At 43.9% G+C, this 26,485-nt stretch overlaps 1 protein-coding gene across 1 annotated transcript in view; it reads right to left on the bottom strand.

Annotated features, from left to right (window-relative positions):
- The window catches only part of VPS13B (vacuolar protein sorting 13 homolog B), a 953,533-nt gene that overhangs the window by 194,050 nt on the left and 732,998 nt on the right, over positions 1 to 26,485 (bottom strand). Inside the window, exon 34 of the mRNA XM_026663381.1 lies at positions 4,989 to 5,126. Within this exon, the coding sequence (XP_026519166.1) occupies positions 4,989 to 5,126 (138 nt within the window). The remainder of the gene's footprint in view (positions 1 to 4,988; positions 5,127 to 26,485) is intronic.

The raw sequence follows: 26,485 nt of genomic DNA, 5'->3' as shown, positions 1-26,485 counted from the left end.
CTGCCCTGGTAAGCAGAATAGCTCAGGCCATTTTAGTATTATTTGCATTAATCTAGGCATCATGGTTAGCTAATTTGGTAAAAAGTCTGGCCATTGGTCAGGTGGCCATCTGTAGGAACCCCTTGGTGCAAAAACTATTTCAAATCATGTCTTTAATGGTTTTTCTCCTGTATATTTATTTAAAGTTGCCGCTAAGTAGCCTTTTTACAGAGGGCCTGAAGATGAGAAGCTTGAGGAGTGGAGATTGAAACTGGGCAGGCAAGGACAACAGGACTGGGACAAGGAGCTGGGGTGAGCAAGAGATGGGACTAGTAAAGGGATAGGTTGGAAGGGATGGGGCAGAAGAGGACAAACTTGGGGACAACAGGCAGAAGAGTTTGTGCCCTTTCGAGCACACTCCTTTTCAGAGCCTGGAATGGAACCCAAGATTACTGAGTATCACCATTCCTCTGCTGTCACACACATCTGTGGCAAAATATGTTTCTCCCCCCTCTAGTGCTGCTCCACACAGAGGAAGACAGCCTATTATTGCTATCAGTTATTCTGTTAGCTCAAGTGGCAGAGGTCTGTGTGGTGGATCCTAAAGTTCCAACCCTGCTGATGACCCATATAGGTGTGAGCAGGATGCCACATGGTGGAATTTCCATTTCTTCAGTTTGTGTTTTTAAAATCGTGAGAAATTACACACACAAAACCCACATTGAACATTATTAAGGTTGCAAAGTCAAGTACACAAAAATTAAGACATGCCAAAATTAAGGTTGCCCATGCATGCGTATACTGTATGATACTGTCTTTAATTACATGATCACATACAATTTCTTCCATAAAACTCTTGTCTCATTCAGTGCACAGGATGGACCTCAGGGCCGGCTCCAGGCACCAGCCCACCAAGCTTGTGCTTGGGGCGGCACCTGGAGGGGGGCGGTGCGGTGCTCCGGGTCCGGCCCCCGGGGAGAGCGGGGCCACGGCCGGGCTCGCCGCCCTCCTCCCAGGGCTCCGGCTGCCCTCCCCCCCCGGCGCCCTCCCCCCGGCCGCCAGGGAGAGCGGAGCCCCGACTGGGGCTCACCGCCCTCCCCCGGGGCTCCGGCCGCGCCCCCCCCCCCCCCGCGCCCTCCCCTGCCGCGCTGGGGCAGCAAAAAAGCCAGAGCCGGCCCTGATGGACCTGCTCTGGGGATGAACAGGTTTTAATAATGTGCAGTAAATATAGCATGGAGGAAACACATTGAACAATGAAGAGAAAATAAAATATTGAACAGCTGCTCATTACCTGAGCCATGTCCATTCTGTGCGCTGAATGAGGCAAGGATCCAGTGGAAAAAGTAGAATGTGATCATGTAATTAAAGACGGTAATATAACTCATATACATAAGGGGGATAAATTAAGGTGTCACATGCAATTTTTGCAAACCTTACTAATGTTCTTTTAACATTACTCCTGGGGGGATTCTGTGTGACTGTGCGCCCGCAGAAAACATTCCCCCCCCGCCCCGCCCCGCAGAATTCTTGTGCTTCTCTGCTGAAAACGGCAGGGAAGCCGCGGGGGGCGCAGTTTTTGGAGGGAGATTGCCCCCCCAATAGAGGCGAGGCATGGGGGGCACATGGGGTTACCTGCCACTGCCCCCCTCATTTCTGCAAGCGCAGAGCTGCCCAGCTGAAGGAGGCTGTATCTTGGCTCTGCTGACTATAGCTCAGTGGTTTGAGCATTGGCCTGCTAAACCCAGGGTTGTAAGCTCAATCCTTGAGGGGGCTATTTAGGGAACTGGGGTTAAAAAAAAAAAAAAAAAAACCTGTCTGGGGATTTGTCCTGCTTTGAGCAGGGGGTTGGACTAGATCAGGGGTCTCAAACTCAAATGACCATGAGGGTCACATGAGGACTAGTGCACTGAACCGAGGACCGCATCACTGACACCCCCCCTCGCTGCCCCCAGCCCTGCCCCCACTCCACCCCTTCCATTAGGTCCTGCCCCATTCCAACCCCTTCCCTGAAGTCCCCACCCCAATGCTGCCCCCAGGGGGTGCAGAAACGGTGCAGGGTGTGGCAGGTGGCTCAGGGCAGGGAGTGCAGGAGGGGTGCAGGATGCGGCAGGGGGCTCAGGGCAGGGGGTTGGGGTGCAGGAGGGGTGGAGGATGTGGCAGGGGGCTCAGGGCAGGGGGTTGGGGTTCAGGGTGCAGCAGGGGGCTCAGGGCAGGGAGTTGGGGTGCAGGAGGGGTTCAGGGTGCGAGCTCCAGCCTGGCGCCACTTACCTAGAGCAGCTCCTGAGTGGCAGCGGCGTGCACTGGGGCCAGGGCAGGCTCCCTGCCTGTCTTCCCTGGCCCCCGGCCCTGCGCCGCTCCGTTCCAGGAAGCAGATGGAACCATGTCCCTGCAGCCCCTGGGGAGGGGAGAGGCTCAGGGTTCCGTGCGTGCGCTGCTCTTGCCACTCCTCTAGGTACCTCCCACAAAGCTCCCATTGGCCGCGGTTCCCTGTTCCTGGCCAATGGGAGCTGCGGGGGGCAGTGCCTGGAAGGAGGCAATGCAGGAGCCCTCTGCCTCCTTCCGCCTCCCCTCTCCCAGCCCAAAGGGGCATGCTGCCAACTGCTTCAGCGAGCGCGCGGGCCTCGCAGCACCACAGGGGGCAATCCCGCAGGTAGGCAGAGGGGCGTGGAATTTGGTGGGCCACACGCAAGAGCCCCGCGGGGCCGCGTGTTTGAGACCACTGGACTAGATGATCTCCTGACGTCCCTTCCAACCTTGATATTCTATGACTCTGCAGCTGAACTCCGCCTCCTGGGTCCTAGTGCCAGTCGTGCTCCCCTTCTGTGTTCTGGGAGCCTTCCTGTTTTCTGTTCAACAGTGAGTGCCTGCAGTGGGGCTGGGTAAGGATGGGGGTGGAATAGGGCAGGGGGACAGGAATGTGGGAGTGCGGGGAGCGGGGATGGAGAAGAAAAGGGGTAGGGGAATTGCGGGAGGAAGCGGGAGCTTGGCATGCGGCATCCCCTCGGCAGCAGCTGGGGCTCCCCTGTTAAACAGGCCCATTGAACCCTCACCCTGACAAGCCCTACCACCCTACACCTGGTCCCCTCCGATGAGCCCCCCACACCCAACCCCCACCCCACTGATCCCCAACCAGCTGCACCTGGACCCCCTCCCCATCAAGCCCCACTGCTCCAGCATCCGGACCCCCCACTGAGCCCTCCACACTCAGTCCCCCTCCCCAGCGAGCCCCATCTCTGCAAATACAGACCCCCTCCCCTCCCCCTGGCTGAGACCTAACCACCTTCACCTGGATCCCCTGCAGAGTCCCATTGCCCCTGCACCCTGAAACCCCCAGCCCCCCATATGAGCTACTGTGCATCCAGATCTCCCACTGAGCCGCCTGCTCCCAGATTGCCCCACACCTGGATCCCCCCACACTAAACCCCTTCACACTTGGATCCTGCTGGCCTGAGCTTTCCCACCCACACCTGGTGCACCTGTTGCAGAGGGGCAGAGCCCCAGGGTGTTTCAGGGCATGCCCAGCCCTTGCTCTGTGTCAGGGTCAGGTGCAGCCTCACTGCTGAGTCCCTGTACCAGAGAAGGTGGGGGCTTCAGGGTGATCTCCTACCTCAATGCAGCCAGTGGCCTGTGCTCCCCACTGCCATGCTGGAGCCACATTTATTTACTGACAAAATCTGCAGAATTTTAAAATATTGTGCACATAATTTTTATTTTTTTGGCACAGAATTTTAAATGTTGCAGATATAAATTTTGTATCCACACAAAGCTCTAAACAATTCTTTCCTGGGGTCCAATTTATTGAGTCCCCAGGTGCATGCTGGCCCTCTAGGCCCCCAGCCCCAGTTCAGTGTCTCTCTCTCCCAGTAATCCAAAGTAATGCAAATCTTCCAAAAATAGAACACAAATGCACACAGCTGAAACTTCAACCCAGCTGCAGCTAGGCACAGCCCCACCTCCCCGAAAGGACTATCTTTCTGCTTCCCAGCACCTCCTGCCTGTAGTTTGTCTTCTTCACAGGCCTTTCCAACTGAGCCTTTGCAGTATTTCCCCTACTTGGACAGGGTCTCTCCAAGGCCTCCCTGCGTGAAGAGCTTTCCTCACTCTTCTGCTTCTTGAGCTTTTCCCTTACTGACTCTGACATAAATGTAGATTCCTGGGTTCCCCCTTTAACTGCAACTTCCTGCTCCTTTTGCACTGGAATCATTGATTCCTCTCAGTGTGGGCTCATCCTGTAATCAGGGTTGATTGGGAAAGGCACTCTGTTACATAGGGTTTTTCTTCATGTGTAATTTATATATAAAGAATATGTGATGTTGTCTGGTATAAAGCTTTTATTGACATGAGTTTGGGATTGTTCATGAGGGGCGAAGCCACAAATTATGCATGTTGTCTCAAACAAGTGTTGATAAAAACCTTTTATACCATGCTACCAGATATTCTAAATATGCTATATTAGTTATAGAAATAGTTTTATAATAGCTATTTTATTTTGTAAAACTATTTTAGAAGATGAAAATTTTATTGAGAGTATTTTTGTTTTGTATCTCTACACCTGTAATACCAGGTGTCCAGATTACCATGAATCCAACTGAACAGAGTTCAGAGGGAATAGTATAAACCTCTAAAAATGACTTTAAATAGCCTTTCTACACGTGCCATACATTTTACAGTCTCATAGCTTTCCAAAGCCTAGAAGCAGGTATTTTCTGTTCTACTAGAAATCTACAAATTTGAAATTTCTAGGGGTTTAAGGCTCCAGTGCCTAGTCCTGAAAGATAAGAAGTTTACCCGGCCTTAAATCTGCCACTTTAATTCTGTTCAACCTGGGCCTCTCTCCAGTGTAGTTTTTGGCAAAAATGAATAAATAAAATTAAATTTAAAAAAATCCACATTTATGGAGAAAGAAGGAAACATTTTTCTGGCATGTTCATTTATAAAGAAATGATGGCTCTATATGCACACACAGATTACATTAGAAAATTCATTTTGATCAAAAGTGCACCACTTACCTGGCCCATTGAGAAAGTCTTTAATTTGCAGTGTGATGAGAGGAGGTGGAATGCCACTTTTAGCATCTATCTCTCCTGCTACTGTCTGTAGCCAAACCTTGCAGTAATCAAGAGCTTCTGGGAGTGTCTTTCCAGGATCTGCAGGTTATAAGATAATCATAATATTTATTAATGATATGCTAGTAGTGTGATAAAATAGAATAGGGGAAGCAAAACAAAACAAGGTTAAGCATATACACATTACTATAGCATTTATATACTATTTTATATGCAGGGTTTGTCATTATATACATAGAGCCAGTATATCTGCATGTACATTAGTGTGTGCATATGTATATATGACAGAGTACATTACAATAATTATACTTAATTTGTAATGTGTGCAAGAAAAGCCAAATACTATATTAGTAAATATAAAAAGACATTGACATGGTTGTTCTTAGTATCTGTTCTTAGTATCTGTTCAGTTTAGCTTAACTGCAAGGAACATTTTACTTATTCTTCCTAAAATGGGTGTATGAGCTAAAAGTTGCTATTAGTGAAATGAAACCTTTACTAGTTACTACTTCTAGATTTTCTTTGCATCATAGTAAACACAAACAACAGAAAGCACAAATTGTACAGAAGTCTAAAAAATCAGAACATTACATGCTCAAGCAAGCAATGTAGTTATTTAGAGTTTCACTGACATTGCAGTCACTTTTTAACGCTAGGCTTTTGAAGTTTACTTCAGTAGCTACTGCTGCAGGTATCCTTTAATGGTATTCCTTTTGTCAATCCTTAATATTCACTATTATGAATAAAAGGTCAAATTAACTTTTGCTCAGTGCTATGTATTTCTTCACTTTCTGGCTCCCATAGATGAAAAAAACATCACCAGATTATTTTTAATCTTTGGCAATCCCCAGCATTTTTTTAAATAACTCTATTAAAAAGTAACTGCTGAATTTTGGCATTTCATGATTTTTTAAAAAATGTATAAATATTCACAGTTTTTCTTAAGTTCCAAGACTGTTTCTCTCTTTGATTTTATGATCACAGAATGCCCTGCTGGCCTTTGCCCCTTTCTATTTTGTAATTATTTTTTTTTGCCGTCGAGTTCCTCTCATTTTTAGTTAATTTGAAAAGTGTTACTATAGTTTTATTTATCTTGGGTTTTACTGATGGGATTCCTTTCAATATCAGCATTTACATACCCACCATTATAGTCAACATATGGTAATATAGTATCACAGTCATATGTGACCTGGGTATAGAAAGTCAGCCTTGGAATTTGTATTACTTGACCTTATCATGTGATTCATATAAAGCTTGGCACATATGAACCTTATGTGATTTCAAAGAACAGACGGAAACCAATTGATCGTGACTTTAGATCTCTATGGAAAAGATCAAAAGTTAGCACATTCTTCTGCTTTTATTTGATCAATTTTCAGGCAAGCAATGACTTTAGAGCAGTGTATATACTGTGTGGTATTTACATTACAGACAAAATATTTTTTTTCCTTTACTTTCTTCCCACTATCCATTTATAAAGTCACTTCTCAACAGTTATTTTAAGAGCTCTTCATTCCTGATCACTGCATACAGTATACATGTACTTTGTCCATTTATATTTCTTCATTTTCTATGGTTATTATACTTTCTCTTTAATTTTGCTGAACGGTATGGTATGGTGTATTCCTTCATATATTATTAGCTCTTCAGGGAAAGAGTGTGTCTTTCTCTGTATCTAAACACTGCCTAGCATAGTACAAATAATATTCAAATGTGCAAATAATAACAACCGATTTTTTTATTACTATCTAGGTTTGTATGTCACAGTTTATAAATTATGCTACATTCTTATATTCTCATTTCCTTATTCTAAATGCACAGCTTCAGAAGAACTCACAACAATTTGGTTTCTGTAGAAACTACTGTTACTTCCAAATACTCTTGTTGTTCTAAACATTGTCATTTTTGCCATACCACAAAGTCTTATTTTTTGTACTAACTGTCCATCATACTGTTACTAACATCATACAAATGTCAGTTATCACATAATGAAAGCCTTGTAAAGATTACAGACTATAACGCAATGAATGTCACTGATCTATATAAACTGACAGGTAGGTATTATTGCTAGAAAAAATCTGCAAATTTTGTCCACCTTTTCTATTGCTTAATACTTATATGCACTTTTCTATGATCCATCTAAAGAAGTATTTATACTATAAAACGTCTAGCTCTTTAAATATGAAGATATCCAACAAAATAGATGAAAAGTGTTAACATATGGGAAAGCTCTTTGATTACATATTAGATATACAAATGCAGCTCAAGGTGCTTGAAACTGCAGGATACTATTCATGTTCATCGGGGATTTTTAATTCTCCCGATAGCCTAAAAGATCCAAATGATGCCAAACCTGGATCATGAATGAAGTTCTTAAGTAATGAGAAGAAAACAATGATTGAAAGTCTGCAAAGTTAAGATTGGGTGGTGAAATAACTGGGTTATTCAGATGCTAATACTGAGTAACTGGAGTGTGCAACAAAAATTACCAGGAGGCTGGACAGATTAATTTACGAGGAAAGGTAAAAGGAGTAAAATATGACTTGCTTGACTGAGGTACAATCTAGGGAGGAAAACAGTGTACAAATATTTGTAGGATTAAACACCAAGGAAGGAATAAATCATTCAGCATGTCACAGAGGGTATAAATTATCACAGAAATAATGGAATGAAATTTAGAAGAGAGAAAATTTAGGCTGAATATTAAAGAACTTCCTGATGGTGAGATTTATTAGAATATGCAATAATCTCTTCAGGGAACTGGTGGAAACACTATAGTTTAGAATGTTTAAAAATAGAATGAAGAAAACACTATAAAATGTACAATAGGGAATTATGCATTGGCAGGGAACTAGGCTAGATGAAGTACTATAATAGTTCACTGCCACCTCCATTTCCTATGATTCCCTCAAAAATCAACACTTCGATTTGTAGTTATTTGTTTTAATAAAAGCCCTTGGAAGTCAGAGGGATGGAGATGTGAGTAAAAAGGAGAGGGCAGGATGACTACTGAGGAACCAGTGGGGGCAGGGAGGAGGGGGAAAGCAGACAGGAGAAGATGAAACACACAAAGAGGGAAAAGAGAGAAGAGAGTCAGACATGTTATCTACTGCATGATGTGATAGATTACTCTGTGGCATCAAAGATAAAAAGCATATGAATAACTATTATGTATTGACAGCCAAGATGGTAATTTTGAGACCCTGAGAATCAGAGGCTCTGTCAGCTGAAAATGAATGGATTGCATCTCTGCCAGAAGCTGCCTCCTATAGAAAAAAATCTGATATAGGATTCAACATAATGAGTATGAACACGGGTACATAGGAATTGCCATAGTAGATCAGACCCTGTATGGAAATAGTCCAGGATCCCGTCTGATGGGGGTCAGTACCAGATACGTCAGAGGAAGGTGAACCCGGAAGTAGACAAATGTGGTTATCCTGTTCCCAATGAGAAACTCATCCTGATCCCTAATAGTTAGAAATGGGCTTAAACTCTGATACATGAGGTTTTATAACCTTTCCAAAACTCTTATTTTAGAATTAACTAATTATAGATAACATTATTGTTATCTATAAATCCAACCCCTCTTTGAATCTCGCTAAGTTCTTGGCAATGATACCATGTGCCATCTAATACTCTGTTGTGCTTTTTTCACTTTTGAATTTTCAGACTTTTGATTTCACAGAATGCCCCCTCAATTCTTGTGTTATGAGACAGGTAAAAAGTAGGAACTCCTGATTAGAGGTGGGCAGGAAAAGGTAATTCTATTCTGTGGAGGATTTAACTATTTCTAAAACTGGCTTCATTTTGGGACAAAACCCAAATATTTCAAAATTCTTTGTGAAAGGGAAAGGATCCTGGGCTCTCAGAGCCTGAACTGCCAAGGAGCCTGAGCCTGGGAGTTTGGCAGCTGGGACCCTCATGACCTCCAGGCTCACCATCAGCTTGCCAGGCAGGCTGCCAAGGAGCTGGATACGCAAGCTGGCAGGAAATCAGGCAGATTTTTGTTGTAAATTTGGTAAAATCGAACCATCTCCACAAAATGTTTTGATTTTGATGAATCTGCAAATTCCCATGGAAAAAAACAGTTTGTCGGTATTTCTCCTGCTAGCTCTACTCCTGGTCTATCTTCTCTATAAAATTCATCATTTTGTATTATTTTATTGTATCCCCTCTTATTCATCTCCTTTCTAAGGTAATTGTCCCAATCTTTTCAGTCTCTCTCTGGCTAACTGATAGGTCTCAATCTTTAACTTTAACTGAGTGGGTCTGTTTCGCATCGGGTCCCACATGGGTCAGTTCTTGGCCCTATTTAACATTTTATCAATGACCAGGAAGAAAACATAAAATCATCACTGATAAAGTTTGCAGATGACACAAAAATTGGGGGAGTGGTAAATAATGAAAAGGACAGATCACTGATGCAGAGCGATCTAGATTGCTTGGTAAACTGGATGCAATCAAACAATATGCATTTTATTACAGCTAAATGTAAATGTATACATCTGTGAACAAAGAAAGTAAACCATACTGACAGGATGGGACACTCTATCCTGGGAAGCAGTGTTTCTGAAAAAAAATCTGGGGGCTGGGTGGATAAACAGCTGAACATGAGCTCCCAATATGATGTTGTGGCCAAATGTGCTAATGGAATTCTGGGATGCATAAACAGGGGAATCTTGTGTAGGAGCATAAAGGTTATTTTAGCTCTGCATTTGGCACTAGTGCAACCACTGCCAGAATACTGTGTCCAGTTCTGGTGTCCACAATTCAAGAAGGATGTTGACAAATTAGAGAGGGTTCAGAGAAGAGCCACAAGAATGATCAAAGGATTAGAAAACATGCCTTACAATGACAGACTCAAGGAACTTAATCTATTTAGCTTACCAAAGAGAAGGTTCATGGGTAACTGGACTACAGTCTATAAAAGTACATACATGGGAAACAAAAATTTAATAATAGGTTCTTCAACCTAGTGGAGAAAGGTGTATAACACAGTCCAGTGGCTGGAAGTTGAAGCCAGACAAATTCAGACTGGAAATAAGGCATACATTTTTAACAATGAGAATAATTAACCATTGGAACAATTTATCGAGACTCATGGTGGATTTGCCATCACTGACAATTTTTAAATCAAGATTGGGTGTTTTTCTAAAAGATATGCTGTAGGTATTATTTTGTGGAAGTTCTATGGCATGTGCTATACAGGAAGTCAGACTAAATGATCACAATGATCTGTTCTGGCCTTAGAATCAATGAATCTACGAATTCGAGAGTTGTCCCTGCCCCTAATCATTCGCATTGTCTATTTCCGAGCTTTCTCTATTGCTGCAAGATCCTTTTTTGAAATGTGGTGACCAGTACTGCACACAGTATTCCAGACTAGAGAAAGCCATTGATTTGTATAATAGCATTATCGTGTTTTCTGTTTTACTCTCAATCCCATTGTTTATACCTTCTAATATTTTGTTTGCTTTTTTGACTGCAGTTGCACATTGTGCAGAGGTCTTTACCGAGCTGTCTGCAATGATGCCCAAGTCCTTTTCCTAAACTGATACTGTTAATTTAGAGCTTTGTACGGTGTATGAGAAGTTCAGATTTGAATTTCATTTGCCATTAATCTTACACAGAAACATGGGTTGGAATATTTTAAATTGTAAAGGACCTCTCATACGTTCCAGCACAAACACTTGTTTAAGGGGAAAACACACTATAAAATTGACCTCACAGACTGTCCATAGCATTCTCCTTTTAAGTGTGTATGGGAAATTAATGGCTATGCACACAGTGGAAAAGCCTGAAGAAGGAAATACAGCTTGAAATGCATTCTAAGGCCCTTCCTCTGCACATGGGCCCACCTGTGTGGAGCTCTTTGCTGTATAAAGGCCTAAATGTGGCCAGAAGTAGGCTAAAATTATTAGTATCTTTCAGTGGGATTTTGGGTAAGTCTTTTAACCTCACTGTGAATTGTTTTCCTCATCTATAAAACAAGAATAATTAAGGCTGTCAAGCAATTAAAAAAATTAATCGCGATTAATCCTGCGATCAGTCGTGCTGTCAAACAATAAGAGAATACCATTTATTTAAAAAATTTTTGATGTTTCCTACATTTTCAAATATATGATTTCAATTACAACACAGAATACAAAGTGGACAGTGCTCACTTTATATTTATTTTTTATTACAAATATTTGCACTGTAAAAAAAAAATCGTATTTTTCAATTCATCTAATATAAGTACTGTAATGCAATCACTTTATCATTGAACTTACAAATGAAAAAAAAAACTGCGTTCAAAAATAAAACAATGTAAAACTTTAGCTCCTACAAGTCCACTCAGTCCTACTTCTTGTTCAGCCAATCGCTCTGACAAACAAGTTTGATTACAATTTTCAGGAGATAATGCTGCCTGCTTATTGTTTACAATGTCACCTGAAAGTGAGAACAGGAATTCACATGGCACTGTTTTAGCTGGCGTCGCAAGATATTTACATGCCAGATGCGCTAAAGATTCATATATCCCTTCATGCTTCAACCACCATTCCAGGGGACATGCGTCCATGTGATGGCAGGTTCTGCTCAATAATGATCCAATGCAGAGCAGACCGGAGCATGTTCATTTTCATCATCTGAGTCAGATGTCACCAGCAGAAGGTTCTCTTTTTTCATGGTTTGGGTTCTGTCATTTCCGCATTGGAGTGTTGCTCTTTTAAGACTTCTGAAATCATACTCCACACCTCATCCCTCTCAGATTTTGGAAGGCAATTCAGATTCTTAAACCTTGAGTTGAGTGATGTAGCTGTTTTTAGAAACCTCACATTGCTACCTTCTTTGCGTTTTATTAAATCTGCTGTGAAAGTGTTCTTAAAACAAACATGTACTGGGTCATCATCCGAGACTGCTATAACATGAAATATATGGCAGAATGCAAGTAAAACAGAACAGGAGACATACAATTCTCCCCCAAGGAGTTCAGTCACAAATTTAATTAACGCATTATTTTTTTAACAAGCATCATCAGGATGGAAGCATGTGCTCTGGAATGGTGGCCGAAGTATGAAGGGGTATAGGAATGTTTAGTATATCTGCCACGTAAATATCTTGCAACGCCGGCTACAAAAGTGCCCTGCGAAAGGTTGTTTTCACTTTCAGGTGACAATGTAAACAGGGCCGCCCGGGGAGGGGGGGCGGGGGGGGGCAAGTGGGGCAATTTGCCCCAGTCCCCGCAGGGGCCCCCATGAGAATATAATATTCTATAGTATTGCAACTTTTTTTATGGAAGGGGCCCCCAAAATTGCTTTGCCCCAGGCCCCCTGAATCCTCTGGGCGGCCCTGATTGTAAATAAGAAACAGGCAGTAGTATCTCCCATAAATATAAACAAACTTATTTGTCTTATTGATTGGCTGAACAAGAAGTAGGACTGAGTGGACTTGTAGGCTCTAAAGTTTTACATTGTTTTGTTTTTGAGTGCAGTTATGTAACAAAAAAAATCTATATTTGTAAGTTACACTTTCGCGATAAAGAGATTGCACTACAGGATGAGGTGAATTGAAAAATACTATTTCTTTTGTTTATCATTTTTACAGTGCAAATATATGTAATAAAAATAATAATATCAAGTCAGCACTGTACACTTTGTATTCTGTGTTGTAATAGAAATCAATATATTTGAAAATGTAGAAAAACATGTAAAAATATTTAATAAATTTCAATTGGTATTCTATTGTTTAACAGTGCGATTAATCACGATTAATTTTTTTGAGTTAATCGTATGAATTAACTGCGATGAATCGACAGCCCTAAGAATAATATTTCTCTACCTCACAGGTGTTGTGAGCCTAAACGTATTAGTGTGTGCAATGTACTTTGAGATACTTGGATAGAAGGCTGTTCAGAAGGGCAAAGTATTATTTTAATGTTTTATAAACCAATTACATTATGTACTTAAAAAAGGGAGAAGTGACAGACAAAGACAAATGATTATAAACCAGTGTAGCTAACCAAACAAGGAAAAGGGATTTTATTCAGTATAAATAAAATGTTAGACAATAATTAATTCTATTACTTGATTTACCATTGTAAATTAATTCAATGATAACAAATCTATATGCAATTTGTTCCTATATTTGCCTGTATATTATTTTATGGGATCATTAAAAGGGACAGAGGTTCAATATTAGCGTTTCAAACAACAACATCAGTATTTAACCTTTTTGCTACCACCACTTTAGGTGAAATTTTTAAAAGTGCCACGGTCACGGAAGACTTTAAGTCCTATTGATTTTCAATGGGTATTTCAACAGGCATTTTCGAAAACTTTACTCTTTATATTAATACATTTAAAGAAAACCACTTTTCACTCTTTAGGATATTTGTTTACTTTTTGTATCTCTCCCACCTTGGACTATGAATGTTTAACAACAGTTTCACTTAGGTTTATAGTTAGCGTTTAGTTAATTTCACATGCAGTATCTCATGCACTCGCACAAGGTGGGAACCTGCTTTGCTTGTAAATGCTAAAGCAGAATGTTTGGTTATTTTAATTGTTTCACTGGCTCCCTCTTCTCTATTATATCAAACAAACTACCTGTCTTCACTTTCAAGGCCCTCCACAATATGTCCCCACCCAACTGTGATCTCTCATTCAGTATTGAAAGCCCCCCCACACACACTTCTGATCAGCCCATGATGTCAGCTGCCAACTTATTAAATTTTCAAACAAGCAACTCTGTGCTTTCTCTCATGCTGCCTCTCACACCTGGGCAGGGGTGAAAGTAACTTTAGACTTACCGGTATGGGGTCTGGCTCTGCCCCCCCCAAGGAGTGGGGACTTGGGCAGAAGGGGCGGAGCTGGGGGGGTCAGCATACCCCAGCCAGTCCATCCACGCTCCCTGGCCCATGCTGCCCGGAGCTCCAGTGGCGGTTTAAAGGGCCCGGGGCTCCGGCTGCCGCTGCCGCAGTACTGGCAGTGGCAGCCGGAGCCCTGGGCCCTTTTAAATTGCCGGCCCAGGGGCACCTGCTCCTTTTGCCTGCGCCTGGCAGCGGGGTGGGGGGGCAGCGACGTTAAAGTGCTGCCGCGGCAAAGGACCTTCTTAAAGCGCTGCCGTGGCAAAGGACGTCCCTGCCCCTTTTGCCTCCTCTGTCGGCGGCCCTTTAAGGACCCTCAAAGCGCTGCCGCGGCAGCACTTTAACATCGCTGCCCCTTTCCCGTCGGCGGCCCTGCTGGTAGGGACCCTACCGGCAGGGCTGCCAACAGGGGAGGCAAAAGGGGCAGGGACGTTAAAGCACTGCGTACGGGCCGGTACCGGGGTCTCACCAGTACACCATACCGGCCTGTACTGGCTCATTTTCACCCCTGCGCCTGGGAGAAGTTCCCCATAAACATCTGCAAAACTACCTCATTATCTTCCATCAAAACCCTCCTTAGACCTCTTTGCCATGATGCCTACAGAAAACTTGACAATGGTTTGGCTGCTGATGTGCTGATCAACATACCCTCACTGTTTTCTTGAACTCTCCTGTTAGTCTATCTGTATCAGCCTGTTGTCTCTTGTCTTGTACTTAGATTGTAAACTCTGTGTGCCAAGGATTGTCTTTTTGTTCTGGGTTTATAAAGCACACAGCCATAGTCATAGTGCATGACTGGGGCTTCTATGGTAATACAAAATAAATAATACAAATAAAAATGGTTTTCATTGCAATTTAAAAGAACAGAAATATGGAAACATTTATATCAGCTTACAGCTAAGTTCTGGGACATATTTTTCCAAAGCATCCACTGAATACCTTTTGATAGGAAGTTCACAGACTTTTTGAAAAACTAAGGAATGCAGCTACCTATGGCAAACTTTAATCTGTGCTGTTCCAGGTAGTCCAATTTGTGCTTCCCTATATCCTTAGATGCGGCTGTGCTGGAAAGTGAATTTACTCTAAGGGGAACAGGTGGCACTGCGACGTATTTCTTCAAGGATTCTGCCAGCGCATGGAACTTTAAAATCTTATTGGTATACTGCAGGAGTCCACCAGCAGATGCTGCCTGGAGAAGCTGCCTGACATGGCCCCAGACCCACTCTATTTTGCTTGGGCCCCCCACTAAAGCAGGGATGAGCTTCTAAGTCCACTCTCAGTGGACCCTCGTGCCATCAGAGGACTGGACTGAAAAAAAAAATGCATTCGCTATGATCAAGATTGCTCTTTAGGTGGCCTTATAATCACTGTTTTTGAAATGGTTCTTTGGAGGAAGTTGGAGACATTCTGTGCATAACAAATATTTCTTGGGGAAATTTCTCTACTTTACAAATTACCAGGCTGCACATTCATCTTTCTAAAAACAAACACAAACACACAAACAACCACAAAAAGAAAATATTTTTTTCAAAAATGTCCTGGGAATCATGCTTAAGAAATGAGGCTACTAAATCTGGACTGCATTACCCGAAACAAAATATGTATTTAAAAATATTTATAAGCTTATCTAATAATATTATGTTAAAAACAACTGCAGATACTTCTTCTTAAATGGGGTTGGCCAGTAAGCAGTTTTGAGAAACAAAGGTGCTGGCAGAAGATGTCACTTTTGTTTAGATTTTGTTCCAAGCAGGGTGAGCATGGAATGAAAACGTTGCTTTATTTTTACATTTAAAATGTAAATGTGATGCTCACAGGTCATCTCACAAAGCAGCCATCCCCTTTAACAGGAGGTATTAAGCAATCAGTATTATTTATTTTTTAGGATATTTATTCTTATATGAAACTCCTATCCCTGGCTCTCAGAACCATCACAGTAATTAAGATTTACAAGTACAAAAATAAAACTCGGACAAAGCACAAATGTATAGTGGAACATCCATACACAACCACAATTCCACTTGCCCATAGTTATGACACTGTAACAAGCATCCCCTTCCCGACTAGCTGGGTTGCAGGGGGGTGTGATTTCAGAGAGGGGAATGGGAAGTGTTCTTTTGGGGAGTGGGCCACCTGTTGCTAGCTCTAGGAGAGGCAGGCACTGCTGTGGGTGGGCTCTGGCTGCATTAACATATGTTGGATATATTTCATTATGTGGTCTCACCTCATTTCTTTGGATACCCATGACGCTACAAAATCATTAATGACCCTTTCAGACAAACAAGGACATATTGTTTTCCTAGTTGTTTTTCTTTAGCATCAAAGATGTTTATGAATAAAAAACAAGAAAAAACATATATCCTGCTGAAGATTTTGCAGTGAATATCAGACATGTTGACACTAAATTTCACTCATTTTTCCCTATCCATACACGTTTCTTACTTTCTTCTCCCACTATAACTTGCCTGTGAGAAATATCTGCACTTTCACTTTTAAAAATTAGCTGTCTGCAAAGAGGATAGACTTTTCTGGCCTTACTGCATTCTAATGCTTTTCAATACCTCTCACAAATTTAAGACGTATACAAGGTTTACTGTGTCAGTTTGGATTTCTTTGGACTAATAATGACTCAAGATGACTATTTTGCTTACAAACTGGAGGTGAAAACATTTAATGTCTACATTTTATGTCTGCAATGTCACATAGTTCCACTTGCTACATGACAGAGCTGCCACTATAAAAATAAATGAATAACTTGTGCCATAAATGTTTCCTTCTTTCTCCAAAACTATATAACGACTCCCCTATGCCTCTCCTCCCCCACCCAAAATTTACACTGGTTTGTGGTGTTAGTAATTCGGTGACAGGTTTAAGGTATGACATCACAAACAATAATGGCTAGAAACAGGTGCTTTATCCCATTTCAGAACTGGGAATCTCTCTTTACCAGTGCTATAAGTCTTTTGCTCTTAGCTTTGGCTCACATGATATTAGACTTTCAAATCATTATATTATGATGTAAAGAAAAGTTATTTTAGATTATTTTTTGAGTTTTTAAAAAATTATTGCATGACCTTTACACATGGAACAGGCTGCAATTGGAATCTAGATTTCGTCAGTTTCGCACCGCACCTGCTCAGATTAGAATCCACTCAACATGAGACCCATATTAATTAGCCAATCAGGTACATGTAAGCACTAGGCAAACAGGAAAATAGGACAGATATATTGTCCTGACATATAGATAGAATTGTACTGAATGGCCTACTTTCATTCTGTCTCAAAGTTAAATGATAATATAAATAAAAATAGTTACAACAACATTTAGTTTTTCTATACTGCCTTTCTTCTTCTTCTTCCATATTACGAATGGAGAAACTGAGATGGGAGGATCACAGAGCCAGTCAGGGCAGAACCAGAAACAGAGCCCAGTTCTCTGGACTCAGTCTCCAATGCTCTATGCACTGGGCCAAAGTACCTTTCAAATGAGTTGGTTATCTCTTAATGAATAACGATGATTTAACATAGTGTTTAAGTGCTTTGCTGAGTGACATGATGAAAGTCATTAACACCGCACTAATTAGCATCCTTGTCAGCATTCGTAACAGAGAAGCCAAGAGTTGAAGAATCATGACACCTGAATTACCCTCTACACGGTAGATTTGCTCCATCAAGAGCAGGATTAATTCACCCTGGAAATGAAATACTGGAAAGTCTGTACAAGTGATGTCTGTGCCATACCTATTCTGTGCATGGTGTCACAAAAATGGTGTAGGTGTAGGTGCCACAAAAATCTATAAACTGTACTTATTCTCTTACTTTGCAACCTGGGTATTTGGATATATGGTTCCAAATTCACCGTGGGCAAAATAGGGTTTGTTTGTTTGTTTCTTTGACACAATACTCCAGTTGAGGCCTAATCAACATGAAACATTTTGTCAGAAAATGTTTACATTTTGGGGAAGCTGTTCAAAAGTCTGATATCTGATAAATTGTTTCAGGGATGCTGGATTAATGGGCAGAGGACAGGTGTGGTGGTCAACAGTTCCTGATCAATGCAATCGTCATGTCTTTCCAGTTTATCATATGGACTGAGCTTGACAAATAATGAAAAATACTTTTGCTAACATTTTGTTTAATGAATCACTTGATGATTACCTGTTCTGTTCACTCCCTCTGGGGCACCTGGCATGGTCACTGTCGGAAGACAGGATATGGGACTAGATGTGTTATGTAAAGTCTCCGCTCAATCCAGCAGAATGCGATTGTAAGGGGAGCTCTTCTGATCTTCCAGCTGTTCAACCAGCCCATTCATCCCACAAGCACAAGCGGCAGGGGCAAGTTGTCCAGCAGCTAGCAATCTCTGCTGACAAGGCGTTGGAGAGAGCTGAACGGGTCAAGGAAGAGAGGGAACAATCGAAGGAGCTGGAGGTCCAGGTGGAGTGTTTGCGGGGATTGGTATTAGAGCATAGGACCTGTCTGGGCAGGAGAGCAGCAGGCCTTCCGAGATCAGGGACAAAGGCATCGCTCTGATATGACCCCGGAGACTGGGACGGGAACATATGGTACGATCCTGACCTGGGATGCCCGCCAGATGGGCCGGGAGCTCGGCCAGCCCTGGTGGCAGCTGTGCAACGGTTAACTTTCCAGCACGGCCCCCTGGCCCAGGGAGGGAGCCCCGGACCCGTAACTGGGGTAACTATGCAGGAAATAGCCTTGACCCCTGCGGAGATAACTTCTCTGGCTCAGGGGTTAGGCCCAGCCAAGGCAAGCACATTCTCGGAATGGGCATATCAGTTTCTGATGGCGATAGAGGATCAGGGGTTAAACCCAGAGGAAGTTAGGAAGCTGTTGAGGATGGCATCCACAGTACCGGGGTGAGATATGGGAATCGCACTGTGGACGCAGGCAGCCGGATGGTGTCAGTCCTCGTTCACGCTGGTTTGCAATTTGGCTCAAGGAGAGGCACTGCAGGAGGTCAGCCACCAGTATGCAGCAGGCTCCCCCGCTCCAGGGGAGGCCCCTGACGTCTTTGTGGAGAGAATGGTATTAGCGGGATTGTTAACTGGACGGTATCCGGCCCGTGCCCAGGGGGGCGATCCCCAGGACCCTGTCTGAGATTGTGGTTCCAACGGCCAAATTAAGGCTTATTGCAGAAATGTTGCCCAAAGATGTCCAGATGGCTATGGGAGTGTAGAGGCAGGGAGAGCCCCTAGACATATCACACCTTAAGGAAGCGGCGCGACAGGCCACCAGAGTGGTTGGTCAGCCCGGAGCTGGGGCTCCTGCTCCCATCACTGCGGCCACAGCCCCATGGACGATATCCTGATAATGGGAAGTGGGTCCACCGGGAACAGCTCAAGCATGTAGGGGGAACCACCCCGACTCCATGTTCCTCTCTATGATAGCCTACGGTTTACAAGGTTTAAGGGTTTTTTTGCAGCTTCTGTTTTTCAGAGCACCAGAAAGAGCTGGTACCAGCTGAAGGACAATTGAAACATACCATGGTGCATCATCACGACAAACCTCTACGTTGTCTTATGTTCTGTGGTTTTGTGTTTCATGTTTTATGTTTGTCTTGTAGCGCTTGTCTCATTGCTAGCATTATGGTATATGGTGTTTAGGAAAAGGAAAAATACCGCATTAGGCAGGGAACAGCAACAAACTATACTTACAGCCCTTTTTAACTCTAACCGGACCCCTCCCTCTCCCTACCCCTCCGCATCCTGCCAAATTGTCAATCACACACCTATCCCCGTGGTGGCCACCTCCATCCAGAAGCCTGTGATACATCAAGCTTATAACTACCTTTTTACCGATTGTTTACCTCTCCACCGAATACTCTGATTTTAATCTAAATGTAGTACATGATAATGGCTGTTTGACACTCATTGTTACATCCTCCGGTCAACTTTTTGATATGTATTTCTGTTATTGTGGACATGCTACGTGTAATGAAAATCCAAAATTGTTCCGGCAATCAAAGTACTGGCGTGGATGAACTGAGGCATGCTGTCCCTCTTTGGATGGTCACCACAATTTGGGTGACCAAGGGGCGGGAAATGTTATGTAAAGCCTCCGCTCAATCCAGCAGAATGCGATTGTAAGATTTGTAACTTTTCAGTCATTGCTAGTATGATCATTAAGTTCTGTAACCTTTTGCAAACTTTGTAACTTTAGTTATTGTTAGCATAGCCTTTTAAGCTTTGTAACTCTTGCAAGCTTTGTAACCTTTTCAGTTACCACTTGTATAAACCTCCAAGCTTTGCAATATTCCATCACGCAATCAGAGAGTGTGAACAAGGGAGTGTGTGTGGGAGATAAGGGAGTGTGAACAAGGGAGTGTATGTGGGACTGGGCGGAGAGGGACTGCAAGGAGAATAGAGCCCAGAGACAGGAGTGTCTGATGTAATCTGCCCTGAGAAGGCAATCATGGGGTGCTGTAAAGAAAAGAAGAACCTGGTATGCATGAAAGGAACAAGGCCTGGGAATGCTTCTCAGTGATGGACACAGAAGGGAAACTCAGTGTATGTGACAGAAGCCGCCCAGTTCCAAAAAGGAAGAAGGCATGCACACAAGGCTGCTGCTTCTTGACCTGCTTGCCGGCCTAGATCCGTGACCACAGGCGGACACACCAGATCTACTATGTTTCAGCTTCTCGGCTTCCTCTGCTGTCTCCGGTAACTCTCCGCCTGTGTGAGTGTGTGTGTGCATGAGGGTATGAATGCGATGAATGTGTGCGTGCATGAATAAGCCTCATCCCTTTTCTGTTTGATCCAACAGCGGCATTTAATAAAAACAATAAAAGTGTAACCCTGGGTTGGTTTCTAGGCAAACTGAGGTAACAAGATGGACCTTTGGTCTGACCCAGTATGGCTGTTCTTATGTTCTTATTGTTTTTAAAGTTGAGAGTATTCACTAATTATTCATACCATTCCATAAACTGTACGACTAATGAAAAATAGATGTATTGAAAACATTATTTGAACAGCACCACAAAATTAATCAAATAAACTATTCAGTGAGTATGACTTGACTGTGTATGCATGTGTGTTTATACCATACCATATACACCACATATGCACAGTTAATATCCATGTGATATATTGTGGAACAATGTTATAAATGAATTTATCATATATGTATGACCACCTCATTGTTCTCTCGCAACTATTAGTCTTAATTTATTTCCCTGGGGATTTACAACATTCTGAACCCGAGTAATCATTGTTATCTAAATCAATCTGCAAAAGAAACATTTCTTTGTTGTCCTACAAATGGAGATATCCCACAAAATTACACCCACGTGAGGATGGACAAAACTCAGGTTTGGACTATAACAACTTTTCTACATGTGAACATGTCTCAGGGGCTAGACTGCATGAGAAATGAGAGATTTCTAGCTTCATAATAGAACCCTACTCTTGCTTCCTCTCCTACAAGGTTCTAAGATGATGGACTTTAACTCTGTATTCTTTTTTTCCTATAGAAGAGAGATAAATTATTTTATAGGTTTTTATAAAACCTGAGTCCAGTGCAGTTGGATTAACAGTAACTAAGGGGCCTGCCTTTATAGGGACACAAAAATATACTCAATCCAATCTTTCAAAACATTCCAAAAATAGTTTTTGAAACACAGATGGTATATATGAAATGCACAATGGGTTTGGGGGGGCATAACGGTTTTATTGGCATTTATTTGGGATGCCTGCATAACTCACTCATGGTTCTGCCAGTTGTGAGTAATGGTGACATTGCAAACGAGTGCCAAGAAAAAGTTTATAGCACACCATCATGCATTTCTCTTTCTCTCTGTATATATATTATACACATACACAAATATAAACTGTACCTCCACTAGAAAGATTTAATGAAAACAGCACTCATTTGTAAGATGTAATTTAAACACTAGTTTTCTTTTCCAATAATCTTTGATATAGGAAAGAATACAGTAAATGGTTGTACAGAGAAAACAGAAGCTAATTGGCTTCCTTCAATAAACTTTATATTGTTCTTCTATTTGGAAGATACATGCATGTCTTTCAGACAAAACTATTAGCAGGTGGTCAGAATATGTCAAAGAAATTCGCCTGAATATCAATCATACTGACTGACTGCAGCAGTTTAACAAATGTGGTGCAAAGCTCCCGAAGTTATTTTATAGCAATAAATAATGTAGTTCATGGCAATTTGCCCTCAAAAAACGTGTGGTAGATCCCAGAAATAAAAATAATTTGGAAAACCACCAAGTTACCACATTGGGATGATGGTGTTAATCATGAGTGATGGAACCATGAGTTATGAATATGGTAGGTCTTCCCAAAGAAGAAGCACTACAAACTGTGACAGACCCAGACCAGTGGGGTACAGGAGTCTGGTAGAGGGCAAATATACTGGTCACTGGATGAGTAGTTTTCTGTTCCCTGAGTGACCAGAGAAGGGGCTGCACTAGAGTAATCAGGAACCTGCTAGAACCAGTTAAGGCAGGCAGGCTAATTAGCACATCTGGAGCCAATTAAGAAGAAGCTGCTAGAATCAATTAAGGCAGGCTAATCAGGGCACCTGGGTTTTAAAAGGAGCTCACTTCAGTTTGTGGTATGAGTGTGAGGAGCTGGAAGCAAGAGGCGCAAGGAGCTGAAAGTGAGAGGGTGTGCTGCTGGAAGACTGAGGAGTACAAGCGTTATCAGACACCAGGAGGAAGGTCCTGTGGTGAGACTAAGGAAGGTGTTTGGAAGAGGCCATGGGGAAGTAGCCCAGGGAGTTGTAGCTGTCATGCAGCTGTTACAGGAGGCACTATAGACAGCTGCAGTCCACAGGGCCCTGGGCTGGAACCCGGAGTAGAGGGCAGGCCCGGGTTCCCCCCAAACCTCCCAATTGACCTGGACTGTGGGTTCTTCCAGAGGGGAAGGTCTCTGGGCTGTTCCCCAACCCACATGGTGAATCTCTGAGGCAAGAAAATCCGCCAATAAGCGCAGGACCCACCAAGATACAGGAGGAACTTTGTCACAAAACTTTATCACAGCACCATCACCTATTTTATTTAAGCCATACACTGGTTTTATGTTGGTATCTTTTTATGCTTTTATGCTGGGATTTTCAAGAGAATTTATGGCCATTAGGCACTGGGAGTTGGGTGCCTAACTCTTTTAGGCCTGGTCTACACTAGGCTTTTATGTCGACTTTAGCGCCGTTATATCGAATTAACCCTGCACCCGTCCACACCAGGAAGCCATTTAGTTCGACATAAAACTCTCTTTAAATCGATTTCTGTAATCCTCCCCAACGAGAGGATTAGCGCTAAATTCGACATGGCCATATCGAATTAGGCTAGGTGTGGATGGAAATCGACGGTAATAGCTCCGGGAGCTATCCCACAGTGCACCACTCTGTTGACGCTCTGGACAGCAGTCAGAGCTCGGATGCTCTGACCAGCCACACCCCCGGGAAAATTTGAATTCATTTTCATTTTCCTGTCTGGGCAGTTTGAATCTCAGTTCCTCTTTGGACATCGAGGGGAGCTCAGCAGCAGTGGCAACTATGCAGAGCTCTCCAGCAGAGATGGCCGTGCAATCTAATAGAAAGAGGGCCCCAGCATGGACTGATCGGGAAGTCTTGGATCTCATCGCAGTGTGGGGCGATGAGTCCGTGCTTTCAGAGCTGCGCTCCAAAAGAAGGAATGCTAAGATCTACGAGAAGATCTCCAAAGCCATGGCAGAGAGAGGCTACAGCCGGGATGCAACGCAGTGCCGCGTGAAAATCAAGGAGCTGAGACAAGGCTACCAAAAAACCAAAGAGGCTAACGGACGCTCCGGATCCCAGCCCCACACATCCCGTTTCTACGAGGCACTGCATTCCATCCTGGGAGCGGCCGCCACCACTACCCCACCCCTGACCGTGGACTCCGAGGATGGGATCATGTCCGCGGCCGGTTCCTCGTCGGACATGACAGCGGACGGGGAAGATGAAGAAGGAGATGAGGAGGACGAGGCAGTCGACAGCGCTGGCACCGCTGATTTCCCCGACAGCCAGGAGCTCTTCATCACCCTTACCGAGATCCCGTACCAACCGTCCCCATCCCTTACCCCGGACACAGAATCAGGGGAAGGATCAAGCAGTAAGTGCTGTAAACATGTAAACATTTATTTAAAACAGAACGGTAATATTTATACTATTAACAATGTACATTTATAAAAGTTCTGTAAACTAGTAAAAAAATAATCAGGTACAAAACAGGAATATTTACAAAGGTAACAAATGGGTTTTCATGATTTCTCTGTCTTAGGCTCTTCTCAATTTAGTCCCAAGTGTTTTAAAAAATTTTCACAATGTCCGTTACTCCATGATTCCCAGGCCCAAGACGCTCCACTCCATAGTCCCAGTGCACCTACGCGAAAATCCGGTCAATGTGGCCGGGGATCGACGAGAAATCCTCGTAGGAGAACTCCTCGTAGGTCTCGTGGAGGTAGAGCTCAAGCCTGTTGATCAGGTTCCGGGGTAGGGCGATCTTAGTGGGCCCTCCGTGGTAGCAGACATGCCCCCTCCACGCCACAATCAAGTACTCCGGGATCATGGCCCGACATAGCATGGCGGCATACGGCCCCGGTTTCTGCATGCTTTCCCGCAGCATGCGTTCTCTCTGGGTGTCCGGGATCCTCAGAAGGGTGATGTCGCTCATGACGCCCTGCTTTGAATTAGGGAGGGGAATGTTAGTATTGGGACTGCTTTACAGCCACGCGGTGGAGGGAGAGGGGCAGCATACAGGGATCTTTCCCTGGGACAGCCGCGAGGGGGTGGGACAGGGGCAGAGTTGATGCTGTCCTGATTGCTGGCAGCAGAGACTGGCATTGCTTTCAATGTGAAAGGAGGCCAGTGCTACTGCTGGAGTTTTAAGCAGCCACAAGTCTGCGGCTTACCATTATTGCCCGCTCCAGAAGTTCAGGTCTCCAGCCACGCTTCTCAGATCACTCCAAGACCTCTGCAAGTCCACAGGCACTGAAGGCGACGGCCGAAAATTCGACCTTGTCCTGAGTGCGCATGTGAGAGGTGCAGTGCATGGTCTTGTTCACAGAGAAAGACTAGGTTCTTTGTATACAATTTCATTTATCTGTCTCAGGAATTCACTCCCTTTTCACAATTCACACAGACACATCTGCGACTGTCTCCCAACCCAGCCTGTCAGCACACTCCCAGAGGCTAGCGCAGATTAGGCGGAGGAAGAAGAAGACGCGTGAAGACATGTTCTCAGAACTAATGGGATGCTCCCGAGCCCAGGCAGCCCAGCAGACACAGTGGAGGGAGAACTTGTCACAAATGCACCGAGCAGTCATGGAACGGGAGGAGAGGTGGCGTCAGGAGGACCAACAGGCTACTGAAAAGCTGCTTGGACTAATGAGGGAGCAAACGGACACGCTCCGGCGCCTTGTGGATGTTCTGCAAGACCGGAGGCAGGAGGACAGAGCCCCGCTGCAGTCTATCTGTAACCGCCCTCACCCGCCACCAAGTCCCACACCACCCTCACCCAAACTCCAAAGAAGGAGGGGCGGCAAGGGCCGTTAAAACTTTCAGTCAACCCCTGCAGACTGCTCTAGCACTAGAAGGCTGACATTCCCCAAAATTTCATAAGTCCTTTCCTACCCACCTCACACAAGCCCCCGTCCAAGTTTCACCCCCCACGTTTCATGTCTGGTTCGCAATAAAATGTTTGTTTCTCTCCATTACTGTTTCAGTCAGGTTCTTTTGAGGGAGAGTCTGTCTGGAGGGGGGGAAGGGGCTTGGTAATTGGGCAGGACAGTGACCTTTAGCAGGGTACAGAGGCGGTGTCAGGTCCAGCATCAGGACACATACACAGTGCAGTCACTGGTTACCCTGGTCAGTCTGGGAGGTGTTTTTCATGTTCTCCATTGAAATAACCAGTCCACCAGTGCGGAGCCTGGCATTCCGGGAGTTTAGAAGCATCATTTGCATCAGAACACTGAACCCGCCCCCCGCCACAGTCTGCGTCCCCGGTTTAAAATATTCCCGCGAAAACAGCAACACAGACAACGGTGTTCATTAACAAAATCGAAATGATTTTATTTTTTGGGAAGGGGAAGGGGGTGAAGGGGGTATGTAACTGGAGAGGATAGTCAAAATGAACTGGGTAAAGAAACGGGGGCAGGTTCAGCTTTTCTGTCCACAAACTGAAAAGTCACTGGTTGCCCTGCTCACTCAGGAACCTAGCTTTCAAAGCCTCCCGGATGCACAGGGCGTCCCGCTGGGATCTTCTAATGGCCCGGCTGTCTGGCTGGACGTAATCAGCAGCCAGGCTATTTGCCTCAACCTCCCACCCCGCCATAAAGGTCTCCCCCTTGCTCTCACACAGATTGTGGAGCACACAGCAAGCTGCAATAACGATGGGGATATTGGTTTCACTGAGATCACAGCGAGTCAGTAAGCTTCTCCATCTCCCTTTGAGACGGCCAAAAGCACACTCCACTACCATTCTGCACTTGCTCAGCCGGTAGTTGAACAGTTCTTTTTCTGTGTCCAGGGCGCCAGTATAGGGCTTCATGAGCCAGGGCATTAGCGGGTAGGCTGGGTCCCCGAGGAT

The sequence above is a fragment of the Terrapene carolina genome, unplaced genomic scaffold (genome assembly GCF_002925995.2).
Source record: "Terrapene carolina triunguis isolate 2854851 unplaced genomic scaffold, T_m_triunguis-2.0 Scaffold58, whole genome shotgun sequence".
Taxonomy (NCBI): domain Eukaryota; kingdom Metazoa; phylum Chordata; order Testudines; family Emydidae; genus Terrapene; species Terrapene triunguis.
This window is presented reverse-complemented; position numbering and strand designations above follow the sequence as displayed.